This window comes from Tachysurus fulvidraco, chromosome 1 (assembly GCF_022655615.1).
Source record: "Tachysurus fulvidraco isolate hzauxx_2018 chromosome 1, HZAU_PFXX_2.0, whole genome shotgun sequence".
NCBI classification, from domain to species: domain Eukaryota; kingdom Metazoa; phylum Chordata; class Actinopteri; order Siluriformes; family Bagridae; genus Tachysurus; species Tachysurus fulvidraco.
The window spans coordinates 43239378-43256059 of NC_062518.1; the positions used below are offsets into that span (position 1 = coordinate 43239378).

Consider the following 16682-nt stretch of genomic DNA (forward strand, 5'->3'; position numbering starts at 1 on the left):
ACCCTGACACTTGTATCAGAAACTAGACACTCTCTTCTTTTCAATGAGACCAGGCTCACCTCTGTGTGTCTATGGGAGCTGTACCACTTTTTATTTGGGTATGTCATCTAGGCGAAAATCATGAAAATGGGGGGGGCGACAGGTAAGAGGTTTTAATACACAGATTTGTGTTTAGGAAATATGACTTTCTACTTATCATAGATATTGATGAGTGAACCATCGGAAAATTCAAGTACTGTTTTTATTCTACACATGATGACCATGAATGTCTTATTGCTTTACAAAGACTATGCAAAGAAGTTGTTTATCGGATAAAGCAAACCAAAGACAGTGCATTGCAGGGAAATATTGCTTTATTGTAAATTGTGGGATTGTTGATGTGGTGATTGTTGGTGTAGGTAGGATTTGTATTTGCTGGTTAACTCTTTAATACACATGAATCATTAGTAAAAAATGGTCTGCTGAGGCCTTTCATTTATTGTAATACATAAACTAATATAAACGGAATAGGTGTTCATAATTTGGTGCCCAAACAGGGATTTGAAGAAAAATCAAAAACCAAATAGTAGAATTTGAATTAATTTGTAATGGTTTTAAATGGATCGATTATGCTTATGAGACTTCATATAGACTGTGTAGAAGTCTAAGTGAATTTTATCCTTGGGCAAGAGTATTAATATTCTGCACTACTTCCACTAAACATTTGGGGTAAGAGTTTATGAAATTTATAAATAATGGCTAGCCCAGTTGAGGGCTAGCCTGTCGGTATGCTTGTATAGAATGTGCTGGAGTAATGACTTCTGTACTGTTGCTAAAGTGGTCATGTGTTGTTTCTCTCTTGCAGCCTCTCAACATGAATAGGTATGCCACCAAAAACACGGTTGCTGAATAGAAGTGGTGAAGCAAAGGTCTCATTCTACCTACCCAAACCACATTCTCATTTTACTGACCTCATTGTGCATCTTCTTGCAACTGCTCACGTTCGGTTTTTCTTTATTTCATGGGTGAGCATTGCAGCATTATTGCTTTTTCAGTCATAAAGGTGTGTATATAGCAACCTACAAGCTTTCCAGATATGTTGTGGCTGTTAATGTTTTCAGAAGGAAGATCTGATTTATGGACTTGCTTGCTTTCTATTTTCTCATCCTCTGTCAGCACTTAAAGATCTCAACAATGTTGCAAATCACAGGATGCTGGACAAATTGAATAACATTGCGACGGTCCTTGTAATCCTTGTCACCGTAATAAACCTGACAATCATCGCAATCAAGTTGTAGAAGACTATGTTTGAGTTATGTTCCATTTATGTTAATTGTTAAACAAACATATCCAAGTTAATAAAAAATATTTTAAAAAGTTGGAGTTAAATTGTGAATCTCTTAGAAATTGTAGTTCCAGCCTGAAGAAACATTGCACTATGTGCTAGTCACTTATACACCTGACTTTGAACACATCCCTGTCAACATCTGTCACATGTACAACGCTGTGTACATGTGATGCAACATATTATCTCTCACACACACACACACAGATTCCTGAGAATAAATGTTTACCTTGTGTATCAGTCTTCTTCCGCTCACTGTTCTTCTCCACCAGCTGAGTGAAGATCTTTTTCATCTCATTGACCACAGACTGGAGAATGCTGTGAGCCTCTCGCTCCTAAAACACATACATAGAGCACAAGAAGTTTAATGTGAAGATTAATGTCAATTTGACCCAGCTTTAAAGGGTTAATGTGTCATAACTTGGGTTTTCTTCCACATATTTGCCTGAAAATGACCATGATTGTTCCAAATTATGCACGTTGCACGTAAAATGAATTTTGTCTATTTTTATTGAAATATGTGTTCGTAAAATAATTTATTACCTCCTGTGTTCATATTTATTGGGGCAATGGGTTTCACTTTTGCCCTTTTCAGTGCAATGAACATACATACATATAAAATGTCCACTAACACACGCACCCAAAACACACACTCACACACCACACACACGTTGTGTTTTCATATTCAAATCATATTTGCTTCGTCTCTCTTATTTATGAATTTAGTTGCATCAGTCAGCTTTGACCTGGGGATGTGCTGACTAATGTTTCACTTACACCAGCCAAGTGTGTGTGTGCATGTGTGTGTGTGTGTGTGTGTGTGTGTGTGTGTGTGTGTGTGTGTGTGTGTGTGTGTGTGTGTGTGTGTGTGTGTGTGTGTGTGTGACATTAAAAATGGTCAAAATGGTAGAAGCTTTTTCATTGGAGGCCAATGTTCAGCCACAGATAAGATAAGATAAGATAAGATAAGATAAGATAAGATAAGATAAGATAAGATAAGATAAGATAAGACAAGATATACCTTTATTCGCCCCACAATGGGAACATTTTTTTGTTACAGCAGCAAAGAGAAAGTAATGCAAATGTATAAAAGAATAGAGACATACTATAATATAATATACAGTATATCCACAACAAAATGTGTAAAAAGAGACCACGAGTAGTAGTCTCAGGTAATATTGCATGTTTTTCAAAAATTCTGTTATTGCACATGTTGTTTAGAATACTTTATTATTATTATTATTATTATTATTATTACAGTTAAACAGTAACAACAGTGTGTAATTATAGTGACTGGTTCACTGGGAGCAGCTTTGATTGTAAAGTCTAATAGCAGCAGGTATAAAAGACCGTCTGTATCGCTCCTTAAGACACTTAGCATGTAACAGTCTGTCACTGAAGGAGCTGCTCAGAGATGACACCGTTTCATACAGGGGGTGAGAGTCATTCTCCAGCAATGATGTGTAGCGATTTTGGCTCGCGAAGCAAGGTAAATATTTATAAGCGACTATAACGTGTTATAGTGACTTCCAAATATTTTAACCTAAGTTGAAATTAACGGTACTGGAATTAAGGTTACGCTTATTTGGTCTGTTCTTCCGGCGAACAGGCCGCGTACCTTTATTAATTCTATGAAGTCGGTATCTTCCCGGCCAAGAAAGATTCACTTTCCTTTTACTGTATACCGTAATTTAAATTAAATTAACTCAATAGAGCATGTAGTTCAGACCAGATATTGCAGGTACCTTAATTTGTGAGCGAGACTCAGAGACAAATCACCTGTGGCTCAAAATTATGACATTTAATGAATGAGACAAACACAACATAAAACTAACTACACAAACAAACAATATGATAGGGAAATAGGGAAAATGAAGATGAAAATAAAATAAAACAAAAGAAATTAAAATTGGGGAAAGGGAGGAAGAGACTGGAAAGAAAAACTAGAGAAAGGAAGGAAAGGAATGGCAAGCTTAGACTCAAAAATTAATCACACCCTAACTGGGAAATCATCACAGAAACTTAAATTCACCTTAAGATTCAATGAAAGATTCCTACTTAAAATTACGCATCTAAATTGGTTGGTAAAGGAAACGGTTACTTGCATTGGCTTACTGAACAAGAGTCCGGATGCAACAGAGAGATCTCTGAAAAGTCAGTTAGGGTGGGGTCAGACGTTCTTCCAAGTTCTCCTGAAGATCAGAGCAGTTGTCGTTCTTGGAAGTGAAGCTTGCTGGAACTTCTTTGAAGGAAGATGGAGTCGTCTCCAAGCTGTTCCGAAAGTCTGACCACGGATTAGTGGTGTTTCTGACAATTTAAAGGTCACGAACTCCACCCATCTTTGGGAAGATGACCAATACTTCGGTCAGGATTTTGAAGGGAAAAACTCCCTTTGTTTCAGGTGTCTGTGGGCATGGTTTAGCTATCAAACTTTTAGATGACTTTAAAGTTTGATCCAGGGTGTATTAAGATGGTATGGTGCCGTTCGTGCTCAAATAAAACACACCAGTGCTTGAAAAATGAGTAACCGATAATTTTGTGGTCATTTGGATACTAAACATGAAGGGTAATGACGGTATGAAGGCAGCGGTACATTACATACATGGATCATTAATCAAGGCAAAGATAAAGGCAAAGAAACAAAAATGAAACATGAACAAGATGCACTTTCATTAGGGAAGTAAACAGAAAACAATAGCTTCGTATACATTCTGACATCAGACCTTAAAGGGTCATACGGCATTAGAACAGGTATACATTAACATGCCATGATCAGTAAGATATGATGATAGAGTATAACGGATTTTAAAATACAATGTTGTTTTCTGACACATGAATAAAATACACCCTTGTCAGGAAATTAAGGAGCAAATAATTTTAAGTCAGGCAAGCCTTAAAAGAAGAAACACATTACAAAAAGGGTTATAAGAATGAGAACCTTAGAGTACCTTATCTTGGGTTTTATTAGTAAACGGAATGTCTCATTGTGTTGTGTGTGTGTGTGTGTGTGTGTGTGTGTGTGTGTGTGTGTGTGTGTGTGTGTGTGTGTGTGTGTGTGTGTGTGTGTGTTCTGTTTGCTGGCCCCAATGAGCCGCATGGGGTTATCTGGTCTTTGTGGAGACTCCAGACATTCGGGAGCCAGGTGTGGGTGTAAAACTGGGTTGCTCATCAGTTAATTGAGGAGTAGATGTTGAAATTTAGGGTGCCTGGGACATGAAGTCTAAAATGACTGGTACACGACACTACAGATGATAGTTTTGCTACCATCCTCCGTTCTCCCACCTCCTGTACAGTGTCCAGAAGAATCCCCAGGACTGAGCTGGCCTTCCTGATCAGCTTGTACAATATATTCCTTTCTGCAGTAGAGATGCTGCTTCACCATCAAACCACACCATAGAATATGGCTGAGGCCACCACAGAGTCAAAAAGGTCTTCAGTAGCTCTCCCTGCACTCCAAAAGACTTTAGTCTCCTCAGCAGGAAGAGTCTGCTCTGCCCTTTCCTATAGATTGACTCAGTATTGTCTGTCCGTAAGAGTCCACTCTCACAATGTCCTTTCCCTAAATGTTCACTGGTGGTAATGAAGTTTGTTTGTGCCTACAGAAATCCACCACCATTTCTTTGGTTCTTTGGATACCAGTTGGAGTGCAAGAAGGTAGATAAATAAAGTATAAATTATATAAAAAAGTATTTAAAATATGAAAATATATGTGAAAAATATATGTATATACATAAATGCATTTTTATGATTGTCCTTAAAGTGTCCATGTGCAGTATGGTGTGTATAGAGTGTATAAAGTGGCACTGTGCTGTGCAAGTCTAGTGTTAAAGTGACAGTCCAGAGTTAAAGTGTCTGTGCAAAAAAGTGTGCAGAAAAACAGTGAAGATAGAGGGAGAGGTCCAGTACTAGACCCTGGGTGTTTCCTAGTGTAAACTCTGAATGGCCTGCAGGAAGAAGCTTCTCCTTATTCTCTCTGTGTTTGCTTTCAAGGACGTGGAAGCGTTTCCCTAAACGCAACAAAGAAAAAAGTCCATTGTTGGGATGGCTGAGGAATCTTCTGAGACCATTGTAAGACACCAGGTATCATGTTTGTGCGAATGGCCGAAAGTGAGGCCCCTGTATCCAGTGCTGCATCCACAGCTTTGTCACAAAGATTAACTTTAACAATAAATGGTGTATTCCAAAATGAAGAAGTACCGGCCTCCACATGACCAAGTATAAGTGGCTCAGTCAGGGACCTAAGACAAGGTTGAGGCACACTTATCTTCTGGAGGTAAGTTTGCCTATGTGAAACGTCCTCCCTTCCCTGGAGTTTGATTTCTGCCAAACAGAGCTTCGGTTTTGCTCACCTCTGTCCTTGTGGTCTGCAGCTTTTACATTCTCATCAGTGTTCCATGGCTCATTTGAAACTCGACTACTCTGTTAATCAGTGGTCGAAAAAGATTCAGCTTGAGCAGAGTTGCAGTTTGGACAGTTCTTAGATGTGAAGCTAGGTGTGGAATATTTGAAACAGTAAGTTTCATGTGCATGTCTGTTTTTCTGTACCGCTGGTTCATTACGACAGTCAGGACAGTTACTGTACTTTCAGGACTCAGCTCGGACTTTTGGCCATGTGTGTTTGTTTTTGTTCCGTGTCACGTGTCTGCCCCACCTTTGTTTACGCCTCCCCGTCTCGACACACCTGTTCCTCATTGTTTATTATGTCTATTTAACCGTGCAGTGTTTCCGATGGCAGCCCGGAATAATACGTCAGTGTTCGTTAGTGTTTTGTCCTGTATAGTTTTCGTCCTTGTTCCTGTTGTAATAATTTATTAAAACCTATTTATTTGAAGCTATCCTGTATATATGTGTCTTCCTCCTCCCGGTTGTGACATACACGGTGCTCACGTGTGTTCTGTGGATTCTAGAATGGTCGCGCGCGTTCTGTATAAACTTACATCATAATCGACGGAATCTATTGCGAATTTCCTGCCAGCGCCTTGTTATGTAGATAAACAACATTTAACCCAATTGTATTTTTGATAGTAAAATGCTCTGCTGCCCACGTATGTGGCAGAAGGTAAGAAATAATGGAGAGAGAGTGAAATATCGAAAAACTGATCATCTTTTTACCACTTTATCGTCAAATTTAATGTTTTAACACCAGGTCCGTAGACAGCCTATTGAGAGGGGGAGGGGGAGGGGAGGATTGTTGTCCACTTTCCAAAAAGTGGACCTTTTTGCAGTTTTTCTCCTCCTTTTGTATTTAATGATGAGGTCCAAATACTTCATTTTGGTGGACTTTTATGCACTAATTTGTGCTGGATTAGTTTGTCTGCTGGTATCTTTAAGAGCACGCTTTTTGATGCACCGAAATTATTTACTGTATTGTTGTCAAATGTACCACCTTTGTCAGTCTATACACAGTTCATAAGTTTAAAGACCACACTAACAACAGGATAGATTTAATAAACTTTACTGAAGTATTAATAACAATTATTTTCATCATCATTTCTTGACTTTCTGGCAATGCCTCTTTGCTTGTTGCTGTATTTGTCTTGGCACTTATGGATTTAGTACCCTGGTCAGTTCCGATCTTCTTGGGTGCAAATATTACGTAACTAGTACGTCGTGTGTTCGCTTTGTAGACATCGTAAATCAATTAATATACTAATCATTCCAGATAATTTACCTCAAGTGGTCCGCTTTAAAGTTCTCAGAGGAATAAAGACGCGCACCGAAGGAGAGAAGCATTTCCATTGGCTCCAGTCTGCCGGTATTGGCCAATTGCACAGCCAATATCACTGAATATCTATGTTTTATTATTATAATCACGCTACGTTTATATGGACATTATATTATAGACTATTCAGTGGATAAAATATAGAAATCCTTTTATTAAAAAAGATATATAACCCCTCCCCCCATCATTCAGAGGCGATGCTTCACCGTGGCTTTGAAAAGTGTATTGCGAGAACTCTCTCTGAACTGCACGCGCGACACACACACACACACACACACACACACACACACACACACACACACACACACACACACACACACACACACACACACACACACACACGTCTAGCTACAATAATGTATCATATTACTTTGAAACAGCAACCCAGAATATTTGTCACAAGCATTAAAACAATGATGACAATAATCACATGAAAAAAAAAAAACGACTTCTGGACCTTTGGCAGTGAAGGGGGAACCCGAACCCCCCCTGCCTACGGGCTTGTAACATGACTTATTTTTATAGCCTAATGTCTTCTTGTCGCTGTTATGTCGCTTTTACTACTTACAACTCGTACACAGCAGAAGGTAATAACCATATCTCTCTTGTCTGTGTATTTTCTGTATGGAGTTGCCCGAGGTGGCTCATTTTAAGGCATCTACCTTGTCATAAAGGTAAGATATATACATTACAGTTGTGTACATGTCAGCTAACAGCAGCATTATGGGTAATGAATTAGACCAGAGATTGTGTAGGCTTAGAGCCTTGAGCCTACAGCATCTGTTTATTCCTCAGCACCTCACAGACTTCTACGGAGATGTCTGAGTCTGGTGAGGAATCCCCAAAGAAGAAGCAGGGTGATGCAAAGAAAACCTTCAGTAGGGTAAGAACAAGATTTTTTATACAATATATACACAAACAAACATCAACGTGTCTCTTATGTCACAATTTATCGCTTTTATAAATATCTTTCTGATGACCATGTGTTTTCATTTATTGTCTGTAGAGGACCAAGACAACTCCGTCAGTATCTGCGACAACTTCAGAAAGGTAAGCTACATTACAGACATGTGCATCTACAATATAATGAGATCAAACTCAAAAACATTATTAAGGCTCAGAGTCTTGTGTGACAAACAGCATCTGTTTTTTCCTCAGCACCTCACAGACGTCTACGGAGATGTGCAAGTCTGTTGAGGAATCCCGAAAGCAGGCCTTCTGGAGAAGAGTAAGAACGTCTTTAAATGTCACAATGTTTACATGTCACAATTTATTGTGTCTCTGAGAATCATTCTATTTCTGTTTGTGTTTTCATGTGTAGGAGAAAATCGAAGTGCATCCTGCAGCAATTACAGAATGGTTTGTTTAAGCAAAAATTACACAGCTCCATGTTGACATCAGAAAAGTCTAAGAACTTTAGGTGTTTAGAGATAAATTGTGTAGACTAAGTGCCCAGATGTTAAAATTATAGTGGAATTCACCTTATGCTTACTGTAAAGACAAACAGCATTTGTTTATTCCTAAGCAGCTCAGAATCTTCAGAAGAGACCCCACAACTTGTCCCAATGAGACTGTTCGCGGGGTCCAGCCAAGTGAAAAACCTGAAGGGAAACACAAAGACCCAAAGCAGCGGCACTGAGAAAAGAGCAGAAAGGAAGGTGATCAGGGTGAAGCCAGCCCCAACACCTCCAGAGATGAAAAGTAAAGGGGTGAAAGAGGCCGAGGCACAGGTAGGTTTACCAGACTTAAATATGATCTCTGCAATGAAAGCAGAAATGAAGGACACAACATCTCATGGACAAGCTAAGAAGACTGCTGCAAATAAGGAGATCTCAAATGAGCTTAATGTGACAAAAGCAAAAGCGACGATGGACAATGTGAGGCCAAGCTCTATTCTCCCGACAATCACAGAGGAAAAAAAGCCAAAAATTTTGTTAGAAAGCTTATTCCAGACCAGTGAAATAAGTAATGTAATGGAGGATGGGCAAAATATGAAGCTGCATAACCAAGCATGGAAGGAGGAAAGAAAGCAAATGAACCCAAACTACTGGGAGAACAGAATGAAAAAGGTCATCCAGGATCTGAACGAATTGGCCGTTTCTTCTGATGCACAAACGAAGAAAAGTGAACCCGATTCATATGAATTCAGGTGAGATGCAGACAAGTAAAATGTGGCAAAGGAGGCTTTATATTATTTATATTATTTTATGGAGTTGAATTCTTTTATACAATGGAATGTTTTTACTACTTAATATCCAAACCTGCAAATCCACATATACAAGTAGTTCTTTATAAACTCTGTGCCTCTCTGTTTCAGTTCCAATATGATGCCAAAAAAGAAGAAAAGGCGCTCAATGAAAACTCACTCTAATGCAAAGAGCGAGAGTCCAGATGTTTCTGAACTAAACAGTGTTCATTTTTGCATCCCATTGCATCAAATGATCCCTGGCGGGTAAGACAGGATGATGTGTTAATCTTTCATTTAAGAATAAACTAATTCCAATCTGAATTTTAAAGATTTTATGCACAGTAATATTTGCTACTGGAATGCATTAGCCTGTTAATGAACATATTAAAGAGCGCTAGTGTTCTTTGGTGAACATGAACGTGAATCTAACTTGTGGATCTGTTGGCAGGTTGCCTAATTTTGGTAGCAGCTGCTACATTAATGCAAGTCTGCAGTGTCTGCTCACAGCTGATGCTTTCTGCAAAGAGCTCGCCTGCCTGCTGGACAATTCTAACCAGAACAGAGATGACACATTCCTCAGGTATTAAGATTACATATTAATGTATATTTATAATTGTAAATATAAGTTAAAAAAAGTTGATTTTGGCAAAGAAAATGTGAAACGAGGACCGAGGTTAGAAATATGACTGAATGTTGAGCTTATAGGTAGTTTTCTGGGGATCTTTTGCAGATGTTTTGTTGAATTGTGGAGGGTGAGAAAGGGCTTTCAAGCTCAATATGGAATGGATAAACTCCTTATAGACCTCATTAATTCAGCTGCAGACAACAACCCTGAATTCACTGTCAACAAGCAGAATGTGAGTTCACCAACACACGCACTAAAACATGGAGAAGTAAACATTCGAGATATTATTTAATGTTTATTTCTGTGTGTGTGTGTGTGTGTGTGTGTGTGTGTGTGTGTGTGTGTGTGTGTGTGTGTGTGTATGTGTAGGATGCCCATGAATTCCTCTGCTACTGTTTGACCCAAATTGAGGAGTCTGGGCGAATGCAGGATTTGCAAGAGGATGGAAGCCCAGTCAAGAACAATTTCTCGTTCAAGATGAGGAACATCATAACATGCTCCAGGTACAAGACGTAACATACAGAGTTTGGAGTTTGTATATGATGCAGATGATGAGCAGATTTTTGAGCAGATTGAGAAAATTTTGCATTTTGCAGCTGTGGATCTCAGAAGAAAAATGAAGTGGAAGTGTTTAATCACCTCTCCCTGCCTCTAGTACACCACTCTGTGGACGAGTGCCTCTACCAAACAGTTAATGTGAGCTCTCAGCCTGCTTCTCTTTCTTTTATACATCCATCAGTTTATATCAACACTGACCCTGTTGTATATGACTAATTTGTCTATTGTAGAAAACAACAGAGGTAGAGCGCAAGTGCACTAGGTGTGGAGCAGAACATGCCAGCTCAAGCTGGATGTTCCACACTCTGCCCAGGTAAGGCTGCCACACACACACACACACACACACACACACACACACACACACACACACACACACACACACCGATGGGTTAAAAGTGCTGTAAAAGGTGCCACCAGTGACTGCAGATCTTCAGCTCTAATACTTTTTCTATTACTTTTCATTTCTTTTCTCTACAGGTTTCTGATTATTCAGCTGAACAGGTTCAAAATGCATAAATGTCACATAGTCCTCAAGCTGAATAATCCAATGGACATCCAACCTGAGCTGCAGATAGGAAACTGCCTTCCTCAATCAGACACACCCAGATCAAGTATGTTGTAAACAATAAATAGTCTAAGCTGTAATGCTTACAGCCAATATTAATCACATCCAGGTTAATTAAAGATGAGTTAATGTTATCTTTGTACCTTCCTTCTTCATGTAGAGAACAACAAAGCTGAGGCCAGAGAGAAAGGCAGAAAAAACACGAGCGAGAGAGAGACAGAAACAGTGACGGATGAAGTGAGAAAGATAGGAAAGAGAGTTAGGAAGGAGGATTGTAGTGTGTACACTTGAATTGTGTGTCTATATGTGACCAATATTGTGTGTTGTGTGTGTTGTTTTTAGGTTGGACCAACCTCCACGTATCAGCTGATCAGTGTTCTGAGCCATGTGGGACTCTCAGCTGAATATGGTAAGATATAAAGACACACATAATATCACGTATCATTTAGTGAATTATTTAGGAAAACACATGTGACACACAAGGATGTATACTGATCCGTGTGTGTGTGTGTGTGTGTGTGTGTGTGTGTGTGTGTGTGTGTGTGTGTGTGTGTGTGTGTGTGTGTGTCTTTTTCAGGACATTATCTGTGTGATTGTTCCAGTGGCAGGCCTGAAGAGTGGATAACCTACAATGACCATCTGGTTACTGCAATCACAGAGGAGGATGTTTTAAGGTACAGGTCGTCTGACGCCTACGTGCTCCTCTATGAGAGACTGAGCACTGGATGAAGTCAGAAATCTGGAAGATGTGGCTGGGCTTGGAAAGGTGTTGGCACAAGTAAGAGGATGTGGCAACGAGCAGGGATGATGCAGAAGGGGGATTACAGAGCACTTTCTAGCAAACAAGCACCTCTGGCAATAACCCTTGTGGCCTAGTGGAGTAATCATTGTGAGTTAACTATGGAGAGCAGATCATGTTATCAATTCTCGGTGCAGCTCGGTAACTGCCAAGTAGCAGTACAGGAGGTGGTCCTGAACTCTAATGTTTCTTGTACAGAGGCCATGTATGATCTAACATCACAATCCAGTGTATCAAAGAAGATCAGCTTTTTCCTCGTCTCTGGCTTGCTCATTAAGGATTTAAATCTATTTCCGAACCTATTTGATGAACTGAGATGATGTTATTAAAATCTTGTGTTTTGCTTTAAGCCTATTTTAAGTCTTAAGCAAAAATTAAGCTTTTGCCGTCTATCTTAACAGCCGCATTTCATAGATAAAAAAAGATGATACATTTCACACAAGCTCATAAGACTATTCATTTGAACCATGGTTACATCTGAAACTAGCATTCATAGTTTTAATTTGAAAAGCTAAATTCTTTCTATTACTATATAATACATAATATTTCGATTCAATCCAAATTTAATTGCATACTGTAGCACTTTTATCAATGCATTGTCTCAAAGCAGCTTTACATAAACATAAACATAAAACAAAAGGTTGATATGAAGATTAATATTAGATATACGTTAATATTTATACATCTATTCACCAGTGAACATGGAACACCTGTAACCATCTTGGACTTTTATGCAGAACAATCTTTAGAGCTTACACAGAATGGTGCAAAAGCAAAGCAAAATAAATAGATAAATCATTTTGAAAAAGCATCTCAGAAACGTGGCAATTATTTAAAAATAATTATTTAAAGCACAATTTATAATCGATAAATTGTGCCATAACGTTCAACAATCCTGTGTTTATGTTTAGAATCAATTATATATGAACATTTCATAGCTTTTATTTTATCATTTCTTTTTGAATTACAGGAATATGCAGCCTTGATGTAATTTCATGGAGGAAATCAATGCAATATGTGCAATATGTTCTGCAACTAAACTCGTGTGTGTGTGTGTGTGTGTGTGTGTGTGTGTGTGTGTGTGTGTGTGTGTGTGTGTGTGTATGTATGTATATATATATAAAACCACAGTATATATTTACCCTTATTCAGTTATATGTACATATTACTACACCTTCTGTATAACCTCATACCCTTATTTATTACACTGTAAATTTACACTTGTAAATAAGCCGTCTATGCACTTCCGGTTAGATGCTAACTGCATTTCATTGGCTCTGTACATGTACCTACAATGACAATAAAGTTGAATCTAATCTAATCTAATCCTAATCTAAACACAGCAAAATGTATATATATATATATATATATATATATATATATATATATATATATATATATATATATATATATATATATATATATATACATTTTTGCTGTGTTTAGATATATATATATATATATTATATAAAAACGTATTTTCTTGATTCATATGATTGTATTTTATTTATGTACTGTAGATAGGTACAACATATCCAAGGTTTATTGTGAATGTTCAGACCACAATTAGCATCGTGCATGAAATTATTTAGTCTTTATATAAACATTTGCGTACACATGATAGCCTTAACAACATCAAGGTTTCTACAATGGCATGACATTGAAGTGGGGTGTAATTTTCGGATATTTATTAAATGCACCGGGGTCATTATTATTATTTTTTTTCTCACTTTGTTATAACCTCTTGCTAGCAGTCATGCTAACTAGCTAAGCTACTCAGGCTAACTAGCTACCTAATAGGTTTGCGTGAGATTTGGACAGTTTTAAAAACTCAACAAAAAAAAAAAATTTTTTTAAACTTTTTAATCAATCAATCAATCAATCAATCAATCGATCGATTGATTGATTAATTATTTAATTAATTAGTCTTATACAGACTGATGAATGGACTCTTGTCCATGGTATATTACATGGGCCTATATATAATATACAAAACAATGAGGTTTACAAAAACTAACTTTATTTAACAGCGTGTTAATGGTGAGGTCTTTACTGGGAGAGTCGAGAAGAGCAAGCATTGATAAAGCTGGAATTATGGCGGCAAACACGTGACATAAAAGCTTTCTTTGTTTGAGCTCGCGAGTGGAGAACACGTACACACTCACGTGTGCTCGGTTTATACTTTATACTAAATCAGTATGTACAAGCAAAATCACTACAAAAATACTTTTTCTTTGACCCAGAAGTGGGCAGCATATCATAGACACACAAATAAATAAATTAAAAATATGAAATGAAAACTGTAACCTAAATGAAAATACATTTCAGGGGGTTAATCCATATATGTTTTTTTTTTTTTTTGTTCAATCGACTTAAGGATCATTATAAAATTTTAAGATAATTTCTTACATCTTAACAATGACCTCACCTGGCACACCAACTCCATCAGCATAATAAAGAAAGCTCATCAACGTCTGTACTTCCAGAGGAGGCTTAAAGAGGCAGGCCTGTTGTTAAGTTTGCACAGAGGATCACAAGCAGCAGTTTTCTAATAATTGAAAACATCTACATCGACAGATGAAGAAGTAGAAGCAGGATTGTGGGTATCATGAAGGTCCCTCTCCATTATGCACATAATCATACACCTAGACCTAGAGAAGACTTACTTTTTTACTGTTACTCTGTCTCATCTGTTATAGTTATACAATTCTAGTTTTATATTGTATATTTTTTTGGGCCGCTATCACCGGGACCTTAGTACTTAGTTTGGTGCCCTTTCATGTACCATCCTGGATCAAGTTTACGTCACAGGTCAGAAAAGGGGGGGAAACTGGTCTGGTTTAAGTATTTCAGAAGCTTCTTAACAAATAAAGCAGAAATAAGTAAATAAATACATACATACATACATACATACACAGCCAGAAGAGAACAGCAAGACATCAGCTGATCTTTTGCCATCTTTAACTGTCCAGTTGTGGTGAAGTGGACAGAGTTGTGCGAAAGACAAAAAACAGCCAGTGGACTGCAGCTTTGTGGACAGAAGCACCTTGTTGAGGAGTCAGTGAGAGACAGTGAATGCGTACAGGAACGAGGATGTGTAAAATATATACATAATGATAACAAATATATAGACTATATAAAATAAATCTGCATGTTTTTTCTCCTCATAATTTTATTTTCCATAAAATTAACACCAAATATAATTTACTCATATATAATAAATGCACTCGTTTACAATCAGGAGATCGTGCGGTACAAATAAACGCTGACACGGGACTTTCTTAGACAGGTTTTGGTTTTGTAATAATCATATTTTCAGCAGATTTTTGTTACATTATTTACGGCTGGTGAAGCGCATATTACTGAGCTGCTACATCAGACTCGTTATCTGGATTGTGATCTTTTTTTTTTTCCTTTTTTTTAACAAAAACAAACATGACACCAAACCGAGGTTCAGTAACTATTTGCGATAATAGTTTTATGGAAGAGAGAGTGTGAAAAAAAAAGGTAAACCAAACCAAACCAAGAGAAAAAATACAAGTCTGTTATTAAGAGATCTGTAGGATCATCAAAATCAAATTAAGAAAAAAAGCAACAATTCTTTTTTAAACATGGTCATTTCTAATTATTCCAATATGCATGAATGAGTTTTAATGAAATTGTTCCATTCATTAGGTGTAGCATGCATCAGTAATAGCGTGCATCAGTAACGAATGATCCTACTACAATCTTAATTAGTGCGAAACATAAAGCTGAAACAGACCTCTTTCTCAAACATAAAAAAAAGAGTTAAGAATACTTCACTTAAGTATTCGACTCAAGTCTGTGGTGATTTCGAGATGACCGATATTCTATATTTACAAGTGAACAGATGACCTTTTTTCCCGTCCTGTGCACCTCTTATTTAAAGTATCCCTGAACAGGTCATATTAAATTAAAGATGGGGTGCATGTTGTTTGAAAGCCAATGTTGACATTTGAAATCACCAAAACAAACACGCCCGTAACCCAAATGATTCTCACGCGTTTTGATAGCTCCGCCCCACATACACATACGTAACCCAGGCAACTACCATGGCGCAACCTGTTGGGGCAGCTGGCCGAGGGGATATTTTTATCAATAAATAAACTCAATGAGTTATACTATGGTATTACAGGTCAAATGTGTTTTTGTAGTAATGTGTGTTCTACCGTGAAAGGTTTAGCTCAGTTTCACACGGAAGACAACGTTCAAGACCTAGAACTCTAGTGGTTAAGGTGTTGGACTACTGATCGTAAGGTCATGAGTTCGACTCCCTGCTTCACCAAGCTGCCACTGCTGGGCCCCTGAGCAAGGCCCTTAATCCTCAATTGCTCATTTGTGTAAATTAAAATAAATTTTAAGTCACTCTGGATAAGGGTGTCTGTTAAATGCTAGAAATGTAGAACCCGAGGCAGAGGTAACGGCAGGTATCCGCCATGTCAATGTTTCAATCGCTTCCTGCTAATGTCAGACATGCGCACTGAACACTCTCTCCGCCGCATATTGACAAGACACGCCCCTTTCTGCTAATGTCAGACATGCGCACTGAACACTCTCTCCGCCGCATATTGACAAGACACGCCCCTTTCTGCTAATTGGCTACACGTTTGTTTTGTTAGTCGGCCCAACTCGGTTTTCTGAAGCATTTTTCAAACATCGTGCACCCCGCCTTTAATGTACAGAATTAAAAAATGATACAAAACTACAAAAGTCAAGAAGCATCTCTACACATGCATGAAAACACGTACGTATGAAAACACTGAAGTAGGAACGCTCCTCTCCGGGGTCAGTACTATTACTCTTCATATTTTTGTGATCATGCTGCAGTTCAGGTTTAACATTGTTCATGAAGATCATCACAAACAGGAGCACTTTAAATA

At 38.0% G+C, this 16682-nt stretch overlaps 3 protein-coding genes across 5 annotated transcripts in view; all 3 read left to right on the forward strand.

Annotated features, from left to right (window-relative positions):
* LOC113650569 (histone H2B-like) overlaps positions 1 to 1129 on the forward strand; it is a 28349-nt gene extending 27220 nt beyond the window's left edge. Inside the window, exon 2 of the mRNA XM_047801547.1 lies at positions 845 to 1129. Within this exon, the coding sequence (XP_047657503.1) occupies positions 845 to 892 (48 nt within the window). The 3' untranslated portion in view covers positions 893 to 1129. The remainder of the gene's footprint in view (positions 1 to 844) is intronic.
* Positions 1 to 16682, forward strand: part of LOC113650532 (lactose-binding lectin l-2-like) — a 214377-nt gene that overhangs the window by 126669 nt on the left and 71026 nt on the right. The gene's annotated exons all lie outside the window — the stretch shown is intronic.
* On the forward strand, positions 6232 to 12937 carry LOC113650560 (ubiquitin carboxyl-terminal hydrolase 37-like). Of its 3 annotated transcripts, XR_007137736.1 has the most exons (18): positions 6232 to 6383; positions 7677 to 7720; positions 7842 to 7929; positions 8053 to 8096; positions 8205 to 8274; positions 8368 to 8405; positions 8572 to 9195; positions 9364 to 9498; positions 9683 to 9814; positions 9965 to 10091; positions 10229 to 10362; positions 10456 to 10555; positions 10648 to 10730; positions 10895 to 11028; positions 11143 to 11219; positions 11325 to 11391; positions 11560 to 11871; positions 12752 to 12933. XR_007137736.1 is itself a non-coding variant. In XM_027158975.2 (17 exons), exons 3-17 carry the CDS (start codon positions 7864 to 7866, stop codon positions 11709 to 11711), a joined length of 1983 nt encoding a protein of 660 aa, XP_027014776.2. In that variant the 5' UTR covers positions 6232 to 6383; positions 7677 to 7720; positions 7842 to 7863; the 3' UTR covers positions 11712 to 12937. The 3 variants fall into 3 exon arrangements, 2 of the variants coding, with proteins under 2 accessions (XP_027014776.2, XP_027014780.2); XM_027158975.2 differs by having other exon boundaries at positions 11560 to 12937; XM_027158979.2 differs by having other exon boundaries at positions 8575 to 9195; positions 11560 to 12935.

Excerpts from the sequence above, each read along its gene's own strand:
- LOC113650560 (XM_027158975.2), top strand. The coding sequence starts at position 7,864 with ATGTCTGAGTCTGGTGAGGAATCCCCAAAGAAGAAGCAGGGTGATGCA. Across the intron at positions 8,275-8,367 it reads AGCAGGCCTTCTGGAGAAGA|GAGAAAATCGAAGTGCATCC; the intron begins GTAAGAACGTCT and ends TTTCATGTGTAG. Across the intron at positions 10,363-10,455 it reads AACATCATAACATGCTCCAG|CTGTGGATCTCAGAAGAAAA; the intron begins GTACAAGACGTA and ends TGCATTTTGCAG.